This window comes from Theobroma cacao, chromosome 1 (genome assembly GCF_000208745.1).
Source record: "Theobroma cacao cultivar B97-61/B2 chromosome 1, Criollo_cocoa_genome_V2, whole genome shotgun sequence".
In the NCBI taxonomy this organism is placed as follows: Eukaryota; Viridiplantae; Streptophyta; class Magnoliopsida; order Malvales; family Malvaceae; genus Theobroma; species Theobroma cacao.
Window position 1 is genome coordinate 8017292 of NC_030850.1, and position 20061 is coordinate 8037352.

At 33.0% G+C, this 20061-nt stretch overlaps 1 protein-coding gene across 3 annotated transcripts; it reads right to left on the minus strand.

Moving 5' to 3' along the window:
• Positions 406–19988, minus strand: LOC18611953 (exocyst complex component SEC6). Of its 3 annotated transcripts, none has more exons than XM_018113915.1 (26): positions 19851–19988; positions 19601–19735; positions 19448–19486; positions 19013–19101; positions 18826–18916; positions 18300–18389; positions 18109–18188; positions 17449–17541; positions 15395–15421; positions 15045–15152; positions 14791–14929; positions 14649–14693; positions 13617–13672; positions 11453–11561; positions 10760–10900; positions 10491–10670; positions 9867–9950; positions 9677–9763; positions 5447–5491; positions 4823–4901; positions 2867–2936; positions 2198–2285; positions 1998–2087; positions 1725–1841; positions 1481–1543; positions 406–899 (listed from the first exon to the last, which is right to left on the minus strand). In XM_018113915.1, the coding sequence occupies exons 2-26, from the start codon at positions 19727–19729 to the stop codon at positions 768–770; spliced, it is 2271 nt and encodes a 756-aa protein (XP_017969404.1). In that variant the 5' UTR covers positions 19730–19735; positions 19851–19988; the 3' UTR covers positions 406–767. The 3 variants fall into 3 exon arrangements, with proteins under 3 accessions (XP_017969404.1, XP_007048533.2, XP_007048532.2); XM_007048471.2 differs by having other exon boundaries at positions 406–645; positions 742–899; positions 19601–19988; XM_007048470.2 differs by having other exon boundaries at positions 19601–19988.

A 20061-nucleotide genomic window follows, 5' to 3' on the forward strand; every position in this document is an offset into this window, starting at 1 on the left:
TAGGAATGATCAAGAGTAATCCTTTTAGTCAATTTTTAAACCGTAAGTGGGATTTTAACTTAATATACATAGTTTAAACTACAAGTTTAAGCGAGTTTGAAAGCTCCACAATCTCAACCAAATTGAATAACAAGATGATGAGAAAAATTTGACTCTACCAGTTTGCAACCATAGATGAAGAGAAACATAATATTATAGATAAAGGAGGTAGGAAGAATTGTTCCCACTCCCATGGCTGGTGATAATTGGTAAGACTAATTAACTAAGTTGTGCTGTCAACATCTCTTATAATCCAACAACTTATGCTTACTATGATAGCTAAACTAGCTTCCTGCAGGAAGATAAAATATGCTTGTTTCATCCCTCTAGACTAGGGATGAACTTTATGCTTGCTGAACCAGTTGAGAAAGTTTCAATCCATATCCATAACAATTGTTGCAAGAATGTCAAAATTGATTGCACAGATCCACCTCAAGACTGACTCTTACACAACATTATGAAACATGCAAATTTTTGGAGAACCTAAAGCTCAAAGAATATATAATTTTGTGAAAATTTTACTAACCAAAAATAAAATATTTATAACAAAAGAATGAGATTTCCCCCCCACCCACCACTGTCAACCCCCATCCCATAAGGAAATACCTAAAAGAAATATAAAAAAGCAAATTTATTACAACTAATAGCAGCCTAGCAGGCCAAAAAAAAAAAAAAAAAAGAAACAATTATACAGCAACAAACCTATAATCAAAAGCACAGCAACTGAACTATGTCAGTTTTCGCCATATAGATCCTTTAGAGGCCGATAAACACTTCACCCTTGCGAAAACAAATCCTGCCTTTGGGGGGTTTCCACCAACAAGAGAGTTCTCGTAGATTTCTTTACATTCATGCACAACCTGTTAGCCAAGGAAACATAATATATTTATAACAGGAGTATCCTCAAGCAACATCATTAGAGCAAGAGAATGAGAATGATTAACGCTAATAAAAGCTCATATAACAGGGGCCAAAGTTTGTCAATCTCCAGAGGTGAAAAATATCCCATGCTCCATCATTCCAATAACAATAATAATTGCCTTAAGGGGAGAGCATGAGTTTCTCACTCTAGCAAGTTCAGCGGGAAGAAAATGGAAAGTAAAAAACAGTAGTAGAAGAATAAATATATATTTGAAAAACTTTTCCAGATTAGTTGAGAGGAAAGAAATGATAAAAAGAATCTTAAAAGGCATTGGCTCTCTGTATCCACCAAAAACTTCAGTCCAAAAGTTGGTGAAAATGGAAAAGGCAGCCAACTTTTGATCTCCCTGGTTCTACAGATTTTAATTACTTCATATTATGTTAATCCATTTCCTTTGACCTCATTTTCTCCTACCTTTGCTTTCTCATTTTTTTTTTTTCCTGTTATTACGTAAACCAAATCCTAAAGTCTCAGATATAATTATCAAACTGATAAACTAAATTAAAGGGTGGCATTTACCTCCTTGGCATCCTTGCGAGGGATGCCTTCCCGCAGTGCAACAAGCTTCTCAACAACATCAGGCTGTAATTAGAAAACATAAATATTTATTCAGAAACATGGACATATATGCAGGTGTCTGCAAACATATATAACCTAAGAACAAATACTAGAAGCAGTGCAAGTATAGGACATTTCTATACTCTTTCATGTAATGAGGGAAAGGACAACCTAGATAGCATCTTATAATATTATTAATGTTTACCGGGCAGTCAGGTTGGTGCTCAAGAATATTTGTATAAATTAGCGTGAATGTGTCCAGACTCTCAGCTGAAGCAAGTTCTCTTAGATCACTCAGTATCCGAACTCTGCTTTCGACTTTCTGCAGAAGTTAGAAAAACAGAATGAATAAAGAGCGAGCAGAATTATTGGACAGAAACAACTGAATGATAAGGCAAGCCATAATGCAAAGGTGTTTCAAGACATCAGATATGATGATTATTTTGAGAGAATGCCTTAATCAAGAAGCAACACTTACAGAGACACTAATGTACTCCCTGAAAAAGTCCATAAGAACCTCCTCATCTAGCCTCATTCGTTCAATTGTTTCCTCCTTGATGTAATTTTTCTACAATCATGATCAAAAGAATAGAAGTTACAGGAAGATGCATGCATGCATATATCCCCCAGAAAGAGAAAACAAAACATCAAACGTTTCCTTTAACATAATAATAAAACCTGTGTCAAAAGATGATCAACATAAACAACCACAGTTTCCTCCAAGCATGCTTCAACAAATCTTCTGAAAGATCGTTCTTCAATGTACCTTAGTCGTGAAGCATTAAATCAATAAGAAACAACAGTTTCACCTTGACATAGATGAGTGAATGATGAATCAATATACATCAGAGCATAAAATGTTGCATAAACCTATCTTATTCCAAAGAGGCCTCCAAAAAGGATTACCAAACCAGTCTCAAAGCCAATGAAAACTTCAGCTAAATAATAGAAAGCATAGGATAGATACAGTAGAAAGCAACTTCAGGATGAGATACAGCATTTAGATTTGAGTAGCTCAACAGCCAGATCAGCAGGTCTAGATCCAGCTATTATTGTTCTAACTTTGAAATGTCAGGAATAATAATCAATTAAAATTGATAGTTATATGGGCTTTGCTGAAAAAGGAGCATACAGCAAATAAAATTAATCATGCATGTTATTAAATGTTGAATCTTCAGCATATACTGTTCAATGTGAAGTTCTAAATGATGGGAGATAAAAAAGGAGGGTTAAATTTCTAAATGCAAGTCCTATATAGATCCTATAAAATACGAACTTTTTACTTTTATTTCTTATGAATGGAAATGAAAGCTTGCTGTCACCCAAGTTTAAGGAAAGATAACTTACATCTTAACATCTGTAAAATAGTCACCAAATGTTGCAACTAGGTACTCCGTAACCTGCCCTTCACTCCACTCTGAAAAATAGAAAGGTAAAAGACCCAAATCAATCCTTTATATTGGAAAATTCCAGAGCCTTGAATAAGTAAAGTTTCTTTTGTTTCTTTCTTTTATTCCTCATTTTGTTGGAAACATGATCAACTAATAGAAAAATAGTTTGAACACAACTTCTCTTAATCACTCCAACAGGTGCTCATCTAGCTAATACTTTGAAAAAATAGTCATCGCATGAATAGCTTCTATTTTACAAGCAAAAGGATACCCCAAAGATTCTCTTTCACGGGTGAAGAAAGAGTGACGAACAATCTGAAAGTCACATATACAACTAAAAATATAATCTCCTTAAATTTTAGGAACAGCCAATGCAATAGGGTTGTGTTAAGGAAGCTGAATTTGGAGTTGGGTTTGTGTTTGTGTTTTAAAATTTTTAAGAATATCAATTCTTTTCATTTAAAATTCATGAATTTGAAATCCTTTGTTTGGATGATTCTAGGATCTAATCAAAACTTTAACCCATCTTAGATTTGAGAAGGGAGACATTTTTGCTTGGGTTCATATGACAAATTCATAGCTCAAAAGATAATTTGAAATCCTAGATCTGGACCCCTTAAGCTCCTAGTGGATTTCACACAAACAAAAATCCAGCTCTCAAAATCATTCTCAAACAATGTATTTAAATTTTAAAACCAAAACCAAATCCAAATCCAAATCCAAATCCCACCCTCCAAATTTTGATTTCCAAAATGGACCATAATATCGTAAGCCTCTTGGCATACAATCCAGTCAGTACAGTTCATAATTAAAATTTCATAAAATTTGAAGATGACACCTCTTTTGGGGCATAGTTTGTGCATGCTAAATTATAAGAGAGCATACGGCCTAGACTCTCATGTTTGGTATCTAGATTAGATGATTACCATTCATGTTAAATTAGTTAACTTAATACTTCTTTGTTAACTACCACTCTTGCAAAATAGTATAAACAATATAATATAAGAGTAGCATAAACTTCTGAAAGAGGAAATTGAGCCAAGAGCAAATAGTAGTAATAGTGCAGATTAGTAGCCAATATTGCTCAATCCAATTTCAGAAAATACAACACAAAAGTACTTTCCACATGAATTGATCATTTCTCTTCCTCATATAACAGACCTACAATTGTCCAGATCGGATATGTAATAGATTGGATGGGACCAATTTAGAGAGATTATCCTCAAAGTGTAAGAATAGAAATGAATAGTTCCATCAAAGTGTTATAATAAATACTGTAAGAGGGAGGGTTGTTGACTGCTCCTGAAAAAAAAAAAAAGATGGAATCTTGCTGCAAACTTCTACATTAATTTATTCATTTGGGTTCTCCAAATTATTTCACAAAAGTGGAGACCCATTAAGAATTTTTTTCCAAAATAGGTAGAATATTCTCCAATTTGAGGGGCACCTTTCAACACGAGAATGTGTGAAATTGAGAAGTCGACAAATGCCCCCAAAACATCTAAGTACCAGAGCAACAGACAGGACAAGATCAAAAAGTCATTTGAGAACACAACAACAAAGCGTGAAGACTATGCCGCTAGGGGAACACCAAATATCTGAGGAGAAATACATATGATAATAGCATACTCCAGGAAGGAGACTAAAAACCTACACTGCTCTGACTCCTTATTTACCGTAAGTACGTATACGTTCTCTACTCACCAGAGTCCAAGTAAACATAGCTAAAACTAATCTAACCATCACTCTAATGATTGCAGGAGAAGCATGATTACACATCATTAAAGTTGCACCAAGCAAGAAATTTGAACCATACAAGAGAGAACTGAGGATTCCAACAGTGTATTTGACATGCAATACCAATGGAATCAACATTAACAAGGTGTACCACAAGAATCTGAAGTTACTCTACCTCTTTGATAAAGCTTTACAAGCAACTCTTGCACTCCAGGATCCTCAAAGATTACATTAACAGTTTGATGTACAGCTTCCTATTAACAATGCACAACCTGTATGTGATTCCTTTTGGATAAAGGAAATACTACGACAATAAAGTCACTCAAACAAATTGAGAAAAATATACAGGAAAAATTCAGCATTGATGCAATTAACAAGGAAAAAAGGATTTAAATCTATAGTTCATGGCACAGTACAAAGAAGTTTAATATATTTACACAATAGTTCAGCAAGAACAAGTCCTCTATGCCCCAAGCAGTTTTGAGCATCCACCACATAAAAATTTCAGTTCTCTATGTATGAACAGACATATGGAACTAATGAATCAACTGGCCAAGAGCTTACAATAAGCACGAAGACCAATGTTAAAAAATATTAAGCAACTAAATGCCCCAGGAAATTAGCTGTATATAAACCACAATTTTCAAACTATCAATTAAGTATGAAGCACACAACACATCAAGCCCAAAATAACTCAAAAACTACAAATTTATCAGTACTAAATTAGACTGAAAATCCAAAAGAAAGGGAAGAGAAAAGGTAGGTTAGAGGGGGTAAAACCATCCAAATTTCAGGATACCTTAGCAACCTCCAGGAAACCTTTGCATGTGTCTTCAAAATTTACCTGTAGAATAGGAAAGGATATAGGATTTCAAAACTTCAAAAAGAACAAAAAGAAGGATGGAAACATTTTCATAGATCATGTGCGCCTCTCTCTCTCTCTCTCTATATATATATATATATCTATCTATCTATCAATATATATATACGCTACAATAAATTATTTACTATAATTTTTATAAAGATCATACTTCAATGAGATGATAATGAAAATGTAAAAGAAATATATCTTCACATCATTTTATAAAAAGTAAGAAATTTCATCAAACACATGTTCATAGAGTAATGAATCAATTATCCTAGCTAATTTGGTGTTTTACTTTGTATATATGCAGATATTGCTCCTGTTTGTCTTATGTAATTTATTTAAATCCAATTACAAGTACATACCAATTATTATTATTATTATGGTTATTCTTACATGGTATAATGTAAATCCACAAACTAACTTATGTGTGTTACTATTAGTTTTTTATGATAATCATGATAAGGCTAAATGTTACGTTTAGGACAAAAACTTTCATCAGACGTGCAATCTGGATAAACCTTTCCAATTGATCAATTGAGGATTTCTCCTCATTCATTTGATTTAATTGAGAGAAGTCACAAATAGATTCTGTTAGCCCCATTTAGTCAGCCATGTGCAAGCTAATGTGGCAAAAATAACACACATGACTGAAATGTTAGATATTGATAACGATATCCATATCAAGACCCCTAAATTGCTTGTATTGATATTCATGGGTATAAAATATTGATATTGATCGAGTAAAAACGACAGAAATTTATAGTAAATGTCGAAAATTTTAAATTAAAGTTGAGTATTTATTCATTCATGTATTATGCATATTTTAGTGTCATATTAAAATACTACAGGGTATAGGTAAATTTTCGCAAGGTCAAAAATATAAATAATTGAAAGTAACAAATTAATTATTTATCCTAGACATGCAATGAAATTGAGAAATATCCAAATTGTTAATTTGCAATAACACCAAATATTACAAAAATTAATGTGATTAATACTAGCTAATACCACATTGAGTTCCTTGGGAGGTTCAAATTTACTATCATTGTTAATCTTGAAGGTTCAAATCCTAACATAATTTTTCACTTTAAGCTTAAGCCCCAATCATTGCTTAACACATGTCCTAAAGATATTTATTCAAATTCCAACATATATTACTTGAAATGTGTTTATTTTTTCAACGTTTGTGTGTGTGTGTGTCTTTCTTTATTTCCTCCAGATGCACATGTAAGGCTTCCAAAAATAAGGTTCTGCTAAAAAGTAAAAATTTTAAGGAAAAATAACCAAAGTTAAAACATAGAATGCCAGTTCAATTGGTTGAACTCTGACCTGTCTCCCTAACTGGTTTTATTGACTATCTAGTTTTTGAAATACTGATTCTATCTTTTAGTTAATTTGAGTTGTGTTGGTTGTTGACAATTGATTAACAATGGGTTTATGTTTTTTGGTCCTAATTTTTGGGTTAATTTGAGTTGTTTTCTTTTGATTGTTGGCAGTGTGAACAGCTCTTGTAAAATTGAGAGGGCTCTGCATCAGTTTGAAAACTTGTATTGAAAGAGAAGAGGAGCAGCAAAGAAAAACGACAAAGGAAACTATGGCCTCTTTAATTTTGGAAAATTTTTCCATTTTTCATTTCAACTTTTACTCTAACTATTTCAATAAAATAAGGTAAAAACTACATTTACAACATTGGAAAACAATGGTTTAATTTAGACAAATAGTTGAAAAACAACTTAAATAGTTGTCCTGTTTTCTGAAAATTAGAAACAGTTTCCTAAGTTAGTAATTTACCTTATCACATATATAGTGAAAGTGGAACTAGCAATCATTTCCAAAACTAGAACAGGTCCATAGTTTTTTCTCTGTCAGTTGGAATATTGGCAGCCACTTAAGAAAGCTAACAGAATTATTAATATATTTCTTCAAGTAAACCAAATGAAATATGACGATATTTAGTGTGCATAACTATATATTCATATATATAAGATTATGTTACATTTAGTCCCTATAGTTTACAAAATGTTCAATGTGGTATTTGAATTTTTATTTTATCTATCAATATGCCCCAACATCAAACTTTGTTAAGAAAATCTAATGGCATGTCACAAGCCAATCAAAATGTGTCATGTGGCCAAATAAATGTCACATCACTCTTCTATTCATGACACATGGCATAACTTCATTTGTTAAAAAATTTTAATTTTTTTAAAAATTAAAAAAATAAAGAATAAAAATTTAAAAATAATTTTATGACACATGGCAACCATATGTGCACAAGTGGTAGCCACTTGTGCAAGTTGAAATGATGCCATCAGGTGATATGGCATTTTTCTAGCCACATGTCACATTTTGATTGGTTATAAGCCACATCAACATGTTCCATTAATGGTGTTATGCATTGGGTTAAATTGATACACGAAATTAAAGTTTTGATAGCACATTGAACATTTTTTTCAGTACAGGTAATAATTAGACACTTCCCTAAACTATAAAGACTAAATGCGACATTATCCTGATATACATTAAAGAGTGTAAGGTAGGCACCAAATTTAGTTGACTTAACGGTAAGTGATTGAGGGAATATTAATGATGTTAAAGGTTCAAACCTTCTCACATAAATTGAACCTGTTTTCAAGTAACTTTGAAAATATGCCCAGTTCTTGAATAAATAGGCCAACCCAAATGGATCCAGTGGGTTTTTACTTTTAAGAGGGTGTTAAGTGGCTCTTGCATGAAAGAGGGTTTTAAGAGCATGGAATCAAATATTAAGGATATAGATTTTGCCAAAACAAATGGATAGATCTAACACTATGAATATAAAAATCCACTTTTTTATAAATGTGACAAATGTCTATGGATATATTTAACATATTTATTGAATATTTGTAAATATCAATAATAATTATTACAGGTTTTGCAACACATCAAGGGTATATAAAAAAATATCGTAAATGTTTTGATAACTATTCATGGAAATTGTGTGATTTAAAAAAAATTCTTTTAATATCATTTTTTTAAGAAAAAAATCATGTAATGATATAATTGAAAATTTTCTAGTCAATATATATTTATATCTGACTGAAATTCTCTAAAAGAGTAACAATAACAAATAACAATAAATCATTTAAAATTAAAAATTGAGAAAAATATCCCCTTTCCATTTCAAATTATACGTGCACCTTACTATTTTAAAACATTTCAAAATATTGTCTACTTTCCCAAAATGGAAAAAACTTTTTCATTATCACCCTTTATTGAAATCTTAACTTCAGATGGGCCCTTCTAACTTTTACAACTTTTAAAGGCAATAATTGTATAGTAAAAAACAAAATACCTCATTCTTAAAACTTTGTGCCATTTGAAAAGTGGGCATTCAGTTTGAAACAGTGGGAATATATATATCTTTTTTAGAATATATGCAAACTACTAAACTATGATTTACAAGTTCTTTATTAGTAAAATTTAAAAAATTAAGCATGGAGAAGCATGAAGAGAAATTTTGACTGTTAGCTGGATACTTGTATGAAGGATATAAACTTACTATTTTTCATGCTTTAATTAGAAACTTGAGTTCAATAGGTTGTCACTTTATTTGCAAAACTAAAAATTTTCTATCCAAAGAAAGTTTTCTTAATCATACATTCTCATTCAAACAAGAAAGAAAAGTGAATATTACGAGTTCATGAACTGTCATATTTACTAGCAATTCATAATTTTAAATTTGCATACTTTGAATGAGAAATTTCTTTTCCAATAGGTTGTCACTAAAGATACTCTTCATAAAAAAAAAATCAGAAGTATTTTCTATTTTCCACAATAACAAAAGAAAAAATTTGGAAAAACAATTACCAATACACTAATACATTTACTATAAATTTGAGTAAAGATGAGAGGGACATTAAAACAGTGGAAATTTTAGGAGCATGACAACAAACTTCTTTCAAGTAAATAAAGAAGAAGAGAAAAAGATACGAGCAAAACGCAGTCATAGAGATGGAAATATTTCATCCAGACACTAGAAGTACAAGGAACTTTCGAAGAAAGCAGCAATTAGGTATGACATGAGAAAATTTGACTGAGTCTCTATTCAGCATTGCAATTCTTATCAAAATGATCGCAAGAAATAAAGGAAAACGGAGAAAATAGGTTGATAAAGCAAACCTGGTCACCATAATTTTGAGGAAGAGCCTCTATAATGCTGTTACTCAGCTCCATTGCAAGGTCATAGCAGCGCAAATTGTTGTTAATCTGGGAAGGGTTAGTTGATTACAAGGCAATGGTAAATAAGTTTTGCAAGCAGTAAGCACCAAATGACATGGCCACAAGCTAAATGCCCAGAAGATTTACAAACCATTGCACATAGAGGTTCCAGACCAATATCTGAAGCAGGTTCTTCAAGTCTCTTCCTTTCAGCTGCTTGAAAATCGATCATTACCTGAAAAGGCATATTTTGCAAGTCCAATTTAATAACAGAATATGACCTCCAGAGCTAAATTACTAGGAAATCTAAAATAAAAATGTGGCAAGGAAATACAAGAAGGATGAAGATAGATTGAGTGATGTGAACACCAAAAGCAAAACAATTCAATCAATATCAAATCGTTTCAAGAAAACCTTGTAAATGAATGCAAAGAGGAAAAATGGTATGCTCCCATCTAGACTCAATAGAAGCCTGGAAGGAGGCCGCAAAACAGTAAAAAGAAAAGAGGTTGAAGGAAGTACAGATTTGGACAGTACACAGTACAAGTAAGATCAGAAACATATTTCAATAATGTTGAAAGAGAGTCAAATCTGTACTAGCATACAGATACAACCATGGAAAAAGACTAAACACAACAATGTTGATTTTACATGATTTACGTTTCAAATTATTCTAAGAAATGTTCCAAAACCTTTTGTTACATTTCAGGATTCCCAACATAAATTCCCAACTTATGAAGCATAGCATTATCTTTGTCAGATTTCACTAACTTGCCTGAATTATTGCCAAAGCAATCCTATAAAGCATGACATCGGTACTATTATCCCTAACAATTTGCACTTGCTCCCCAAGGATCCTGAATAAATCAACCGCAGCAGGAGTATATAGCTTTCCCTCTTCTGTCTTCTTTGGTGGTTGGACCTTGTCAGCCTCCAAGATGTTCAAATACCATTTCTAGACAAAGAAGAGTGAAAGCAATAGTGAAATGAGAAACAGAAAAGATCTAAGCCATACTAAAAATATCCAATGTTGTATATCTTTACCCTCGTTGTAGCTTGCATTCTCTCGACATACGAATTCATAAGAGGATCCATGGCACCACTCTCAGAACAGACTTGAGCAAGAGTCTCATCAACACCAAGCCCAATCAAATTTTCTTGGTATTCAACTACCCAACCAGTTACCTATGTGCAAGCATTAACACCCATAAACTATTAAAATTACACAAGTAGAGTAAAAACAAGATATAGAAACAAAATACTGATGCAACGCATTGTAAAATGATGTGCTGTAACACAAAATCATAATACCAGAAAGAAAAGAAATTCAAAGACATCAAAACCAAAGTGGTGGATTAACTCCTAGGTCAATTAATAATCTCTATGACAAAACACTTGAAAATATCTTCTGTTCATGTTGCTCCTAAAGTTAATTGCCTAAATTATACTCAACTACACAGTTACTCTAGTCATACTTGTTGGTCAATACTATTTGCTCTTAGAAAACTTAGCCCAGTAGCTAACTCTTGGATAGGAGATACAGATTTATATGTTAAATTGTACATGCCTTCAAATTCAATTTCTTTTGTACTATAAATATTCTTTTCACCATGCTCCAGGGTTATAATCATCAGCTATCATGCACTGATAAAAACATGCACAGGTCAAGTTCAATGAACAAAAATGCAAAGTAAATTGAGATGTCATCTTTGAAACCATGAAAGATCCTGAAAATACCTTTAGAATCTCTATGTTTGTTAGTTCATTGGCTCTGTCACTTAGCAATCTAAGCATTTGAATAAACCTCTCTGTATACAGATTCACCATGAGCTGGAATATTTCATATCTGCCAGAAGGGATGACCACATCAGACAGGAATAAAACACTTCATGGAAGATTATCATTAAACAAAACAGGCTTTCCAAGCTCAAAGCACAGTGCCACACAGTCCACACACCAAAATCAGGTCACATACAAGCACAAATGTTAAAAATTATAACAGCCACAGGAACAAACTCTCTGGACCACATTCTGAAAGAACTGGACTTATGTCACTGGCTATTAGTTAATGAGGAATGGAACCAGGTGAAGGCAATTATACCAATTTGAAAGAAATTTCACCAACTAGAAAGATGGGGGAGAGCAATCCGTATAAGAAGCCCATTCAATGAGCATAAAAATGCATACTTAACCATAAACTGTAATGATTAAAATATATTCACCTCATAAACAGATAATTACTGCAGAAAATTTGTTTGAATTGAATTAACATGCCTACACAATCCTTATAACAAGAAGATGTAACTTAAGCATGAGAAGTTGGCAGGAGTAGATTGTGAAAAATAACAATAATAAACACAAGTGCATCAAAAATGCAAAGAGTAAAGCATAAGTTTTCTCAGCTTGAAACAAGATGCAGAAACAGAAGGAATGTAAACTAATCAAACAGCAGTGGAAGTTATCAAAAGTTCTCTATTGGTAAAAATTTGATTGGTGATAACATAGATGATGAAATTAGGACTTTGTAGTACAGCATGTGACTAGCAAGCTTGGCATAATTCTTTTTTGTTTTTTTTAATAAGTAAGCTTGGCATATTTCAAATACACCTGCATGCATGTGCAAATGATTATGAAGTAATACCAGGTATATATGCATAAGGATTGACATGCTAATTGATAGACATACATGCACATATGCACACAAATGCAGTTCTGCACCTATGATGAATTAGCTGTTCAGCTGGTTTTAACCAAAAGTCTATATATCAACCATGAGATAAGTGCAATACAGGTGCAAAATATATGCTTTAAAATTTCAACATTCCTTATCACCTAGAAGTATGAGAGGCCCAAATGGTGTGAACTTAAAACAACTCAAAATCAACACTAATTCAAAATGGTAAAAAATTAATTTATGCAAGCGGCAAGTATCCCTTTAGCTAAAACAAAGTACAAAAAGATAGAACAACTACCAGGATCAATATCAAGCTCCACATATCAACAAATAGAATGTTTAACATGGCACTTCGACATGCTTATACCTTGTTCATTATATCTCTTTGAGGTAAAACATGTTAGGTTCAACAGAGTTAAATGTAATCTAAAGCTAGATGTCTTTTATGGTAAAACCACTCAATTACTAGTATTTACGTGCTTATTGTATGTAAAAAACTCATCTTTTTTAGTATGCTTCTTTGACAATTATAACCTAAAGTTTCGTTGAATTAATCTGTATAATACATAGTCACATAATTAAGATGAGTTGTCCTACCTCATCCCATATATATACTACTTGAAAAGTGAGTCCAGAGGACAGGGCACTTTCAGCTATGTTGGGAATTTCACCCGGTTTCTTTTGTATCTTTTTCTGTGAGTTGAGGACTTGTTAAAGAAAAGAGACAAAATATTGGTACCAGCACTAATAGTTAAAAACCAAGCCTAGGAAGTAAATTTGACAGAGAGCTTCAACCCTCCAATTATTCATTCGCCTGAATTAAAGTTTGCTTGGTCACTAATCCATTATTGAGGATTAAAACTTGCATAACCCCATATGTTCCGTGTTAAAGCCCTCCTGATATACGAGAGCTCATTCAAAGAGTCAAGTTTTCAAACACGATAAAGACAACACAACAGGCCATAGTTTATCATCAAATCTAAAAATTAAAAAAAAAAATCCTTCTGCATAGCAAGGAAAACTTGATGAGAGTAAAGCAAAGTCAAGGTAAAAGATGTAATTATCTCATAAAGAGCATAATGCAATGGCAAAAAGTAAAGGATATCAAAGAAAAATCTTGTCAGAATGTAAAACTTCAAATCTAGAGTTAGATGGATACATAATCTAAGTGCTTGGCATCAATTCAAATGAACTCAGAAAAAGAAGCAGGTCAGTAGCAGGGCAAACCTTGGAGGAAAACATGGAGCTACATAATCATAAATATCTCCAAGCTCTTCTCCAATCTAATTGTCAAAAAGAAAATCAAATGAATCAAGTATGAAGCAAATGTTATTGCATCAATAAAAAAATGGTCGGAACGCAGAAAATGCAGCTATAGACATTACAAGGGAAAAATAATACCAATCAGACTTAAGATCCCATGCACAAAATAAATAAATAAAGTGGATTAAATGGAAGGAATTCCTATCATGATAGGGTACAGAAGTCAAACTAGAAACAGCACCAAGAGATGGAGAGGGTAGCATAAGCTTTTCAAAAAGAGTATGGCTACATCCACCGTAAACATAGTAATACCACATTAGCCCTTGAAAGAGAAATTTGACTTCAACTTAAATGACACAAGGGGAGGTGACTAGATAAATGTGTTTTTATAGTTTCAAAATAGCAATTCAGCTAAAAACTGTGTATGTTATGTAAACATAGAATTTACATTAAATAAATAAACCTGCAAGTTTCTTAACAAAAATCATGGTAAGCTCACATTTGACAACTGTAAAAGTGCCCCATATATCATACACTTTGAATGCTTTTATTGTTCTGAAGGAAGTAATGATTCCCCATTGCAACTGTTTAAATCAGTATATCATCCCAATTTTTTTGCATTAGATGGAATGATTCAAATTCTACAATTTATGTGTTACATTATGTGCACTGCAACTAGGTAATATAAAATTTTGTCATTATGTCAGAGCTCCACACATCATGCTGATAAGAAATCCTTAAACTATCTCAAAGCACAGTTTTAAATTCCACGCCAAACCCTTCCAATGATAAACTTTATCTTCTTTTACTCTTTAACAATGTTTTAACTTTAACACTGCGTTGAAGTGTTTAAATAATTTCTATGCAGCACAGCAAACTGCATGAAACAATTAAGAAGCCTATACATTAAATTACCATAAATGTGCAATTTTGAAGTCACCTGAGTGAATCAGACACAAAAGTTTAAATAAATATATAGAGATCAGTTTAGCATACCATTCGAGCTTCCTCCAAAGCTGCTTTTAAGTCCTCGAAGACAAGCTGGTGCAACAAACACTATTAGTATCATGTGAAACTTAAAAAGTTTTCAAAATATATTCCCCATTCTAATGTGCCCGGCAAATTATTAGAAAAGTACCTCTGTCAGAAGCTTGTTGAACCGCTCTTCAACCGTTTTCCTTATTTGCTCATAGCATTTATCCTTATAGCCTTTCCCCTGAACCTTCAACTTCTGCTGTGTTAAACTTTTAGAAGAAGCTGATGACGTGGTAGATTTTCTGCAATGTCATAAAGGGTAAACTTAACATATAGTCATCAATTGTTTATAAAAAATGCATTAAAGATAGTTGGCAAACTAAATATATGGCATTAAACATCACACCAGTTACATACTTGCCAGTTCTGCGAGGGTTTGCAATAGATGCCATTGCACCACCTCCCTCAGCCTCAGCTGCCTCCTCAGCAAGTTGTTGATCAAGAATTTCTTGCATTTCAACAACTCTAAAAGAGAAGTCAAAGAAACTTATTAGAGAGAAGAGGTCAAAAATTTAATATAGCTACTCTTTATCATTACCCAACCACAAAAAAACCAAGTACTATTACTAGGCATTTTAAAGAAAATGTACAAGCAGAAACGATATACTTCATTATTAAAATGCAAAATTTTTCAAACTTATCCCAGGACCTTGTAAATACATGGGCTGCAAAATAGAAATGATTCCAAAAGCTTGTCAACAGCATACCTCAAAGCACGAACCAAGGTTTGTGGACTGCAAAATAGGTAAAAATGTAAAAGTGAGACTAGAAACAACAATAAAACAAAAGAGTGGTAACCTCTTTTAAGGTTAAATATGCCTAAAAAAGTCAAAGCATCTCTAGAACAAATAGCATGGGTGATATTAATTTGAAGCAATTAGTCCAGATGAAGAAATATATTTCTATTCTGACTTCCAACGTAAAGAATAGTGATAAAATAGGATGCATGAAAAACAAATAAAGAAATTAATCATTTTATCCTTTTCAAATAAGTGGTGATACAAGTAATACGACTCCATCCAAAGTCATGAGGCTCCTTCCCTCATGCCTGTTTTTCTTAAGCTGAAAGTTAACTAATTATCATACCCCAAACCACCAATGACCAAATATAATGTAACAAACAGTCTTCGTAGACTACCAATGCAATGTAAGAAGAAACTATAAAATGCCCCCAAAAAAAAAAATTTAATGACAGGTCTGGTTATTTTGGAAGTCCAACATTGCTTTTCTAAAGCCAAAAGCTTGATACTAAAAGAAGGGGCATCATTTGCTGGACACCTTTCACCTGCTAGCAGCTTATTTAGCAGAGGAATGGCACTTAAGAAACATTTTTAGAGGGACAGAATTCCTTCTTCCAAAACCAATTATAACCTTCAACACCATTTTTCCCATTATTCATACCACTTGAGTCTTAGCTGCTAGTTGATGAGCCTTACACCTTAGACCTGGGATCCTACCCACTTTTTTCTTCAGTTCCCTCACTTTTTCTATTCATTCGTTTCTTTCATACAAAATTAAGAAGTGCCAAAATATTACAACTTTCATTCTTCCAATCAATTAACTTAAAATACTCTGTTCAACAGCTAACACTCAAATACAAAACTAAGCATCCCTAACAATTATTTGCCACAAAAGGTACCACTGAGTGGTGTTATCAGCTAAATCTGAAGTCTGTTGTGATCTCATATTCAAGTTTAGCCTCTCAATCTTTTGTTAAGTGATTTTATGTTAGATGCTTAACACGGTATCAGATCCCATATTATTTTATTATGTTATTAATCTTTCTGTAACTATGAATGCATTGTATATGCGGTAGATCCATTTGTTTCATTTGTAAAGACTGAGTCTACACATGAAATGTAAGTTGTTAAATACAGTTATCCCACAGATTTAGTTTGGGGTTTGTTCAGGCCATATTTTCAATTTACATCTCTTCACTTATTGTGAATTGGTTTTAGCTTGAATGCTTAACAAGTAGGTTAAGCACAAATTACCAATGAAGTTTTCCAATCAAATTTAAATATTCAAACCTTATTCCCAAATAAATCTTTATCATGCAGGATATTTATAGCAAAACTTTTAAGGGATTTTTTTTTTTTGGTTTAGTGAAACACTTAGACTAGAAAATCAATTGCCAGATGTAGAGAATTTAAACAAAAGCTCAAAATAGAAAGCAAACTAAGGAATACAAAAAGAGAGGGGTAGGTAGGAAAGGATTGCAAAAATTAATAAAAATAATGCAAAGACCAGGGGGATCCCAGCAACCATGTCCACTAGACAAGCTTTATAACTAGAGTTCTCAACATATTTTTCCTTTCCTGAGGATAAGCTCTCCATTGAATATTTATCATCCCTAAGCAGAAGATTACATGTCTTTTCAGGCATTTTTGTTCATAATCCTACCTTCTCACTCTGGAACTTATCCTAACTTCCATTAAAAATTATGCTCAATTTTTTATAAGTAATCATTAGAAAAAACATTATCATAACCTGCCAAATATCATAATAGAAAAAGAGTAAAGTGCTACTGTCATGATAATAAGCTGTTAAAACAGAGACAAGAATCAACAAAATTGCTAATCTAAAGCAATTTAAAAATGTAACGTTGAAAATAATGCACACAGTTTGACAGGTAGACAGGAAACCCATATTAAGGGGATCTTACTGAAGTGTGATGGCAAAAAATTAGGATTTAGGGACAATATTCGAATAAATTTAGACAAACCAGTTTCAAAATTTCCTTAGGTTCATATGAGCATACCTTTCTTTAGAAAGTTTGTAGAAATTAGCAATATGACCCCATAATGTTTTCTCAAATGTCTCCCAGGTTCGATCAACATCTTCAAAATATTCTCTGGACACACATCCCATGTTAAAGAAACCAATAGAAATTAGTCAAAAAATCTTAAAATATAAAACGAAGCAGAAGAAACATCACAAAGGTGAGACTACAATTACAAACATTTGATATAGTTTATCACACAAGACTTCCTATGATTACATTATTTAGGTCCAGTATTGCAGCATGCATGATTGTGTTAATTCAAGCCCATTAAGAGCAAACATCAGGTGAACAGCTGCACTAGTTGTCCAGGAGAACATTAGGTACTCTTGTTTAAAACCAAAAAGAAATGGAACCATTTCCGATGCATAGCACCATATATCAAAGCTGGCTGGTGTGACATTACAACTGCCATTGCAGTGATATACTTGTTGCTTGAAACAAATTTTACCATGTCCTCTCCCTTTACAATTTCCTTAAACTATAATCAGCATAACATCTAAAATGATAAGGCATATAATAGCAGGAACTAATGTCTAATATTGAGATTAATATTTCCACTTCAATTTTCCAACAATCATATTGGCATTGCTATAAAAACTATTTATTTAACGCAATGAAATTGAAGGAGATGCATACCTTAACCTGCCAACCTCTTCTTTATGAGATGCCACAGCTGCTAATGCAAACCTCCGCTTCCCATCAAGCGCAGTTAACCTCTGAGAAATAGAGGATGAAAAGAGAAATACAGAGCATTGATACATAATGTCTCAAACATTAAAATAAATTGATTCTACAGCTGACTGCGATTATAAAGAAAAAAGTTCCACCTCATATGTATTGACAATTTCTTTATCATCGCTCAAAGAATCTCGGGCCTCGGAAGCTTCAACTGAAATGGACATCATACCCTCAACATCCTACAAAGGATCAAGACATAAACAAGACTGCCACAACTCAAGAAACGGTATTCAACACATTGAAAAGCACTAAAGCCACATAACCACAGATTTGCACTTGACAAGAAGTACGTTTCACTATAAAACCTGACAATAAACCTCATAAATAACTAACGCCTTCCATCCAACAATATTACCATCCTTCTTTCCAAGAGTAAGTCCGAGACTTGCAAGCATTCTAGTTGCAGCTCCAACATTTAGAATGGCTGCAGCCCCAATAAGACAGCCCTTAAATGGTAAACAAAAACTTTGGGCATGCAACAGAAAGGATGTAAGCATTTAAAACATGTGTGCTCAAAGCGTAATTATTATTTATTAATGTTTGTATTTGTTTAAAACCATCAAGAGAAGCTACACTGATCATGGTTTTCAATTAATAAAAAGACGGAAAACTCACCTTGAGTGTTGTATTTAAGTTGTTCCTGGCATTGCTAAGAAGCTTTATCTGGTCATGGTTCTCAATTAAGTTTTGGCATTCTTGACATAACCTGATAGACAAGGTGATCCAATTATTAAAAGGATTTCAAAAAAAAATCAAGAGAAAAAATGATGATAGCATCTCAATGTAATATCAGCAAACATACTTCTCAATAGAAATGAAGTTCTCGTGCAGCTGGTGTATTGTTTTCTGAGATAACGCAAGCGACTCAAGCCCAGCTTGGGCCTGCTCAACCTGCAGTCCATAGTATTTTTTGAAGAAAAAACCATTAAAATAAAAGTCTAGGGCTTCCTTAGCTCCAAATATTCAATCAAGTACTCTTTGATTGTTGGTTTTGCTACTTGTTTCTTGCTTCCAGAAGCAAAGGCTAAAAACACATTTGGATACAAAATCAAATAGTAATAAATTAAAAATGTAGCTTTTTATATAGAACAAGTACATTATAATTGGGGTTGCATTTCAGTTATTTGCTCATTTTGAGTCAATCAAACAAAACCCAAACAGTGAAAAACAAGCAGCTAAAGCAAAAACCAAACAAAACCCATAATCAATAAAAAAATTTAAATGTTGTGGTAGGTACCTGCTCTGCAACCATTGTACTGAGTTGAGCATCATTTGCCTAATAATAGAAAAAAAAAAAAAACAAAATTGCCCACTTTGAATCTCCACACAAGTTAAAGCCTCAATCATCGAGATGAAAAGAAAAAAGAAAAAAGAAGCGGGGGTGGGTCACCTGTTGACGGGTAATATAATCGGCTTTGATTGTAGAAATGGATTGTAAGAGCTCAGGAAGAGGAAGCAGCTTCGCCACCTCACGCACCGCAGCTTCCTTGGCTTCCACGCCCAGATCCTCCACCATCATTTTCACCTGATTCAGAGGTTTTCCCTTAAAAAAAATTCAATTTGAGGAACTAAAGCGAATTTGGAATATGGAAATTCTTTTCCGTGGAATGCGAATTTTCAGAGTTTTGTTGGAGAGAGACCTAAGCGCAGACAAACGGGCATTGCTTTTCGTCGTTCCAAATTCTTTGATCGGCCCAGACCCAGACCCGATCTCCTTCAATCGGGTATCGAATAACACGGTTTTGACTGGCCCGACGATTACTAGTAATCTATAATCCGACAAGAAGTATGAATTCATTTAATATTTATTTTTTAATGCATCAATTTTATTATTATACTTTTTAAGTTTTT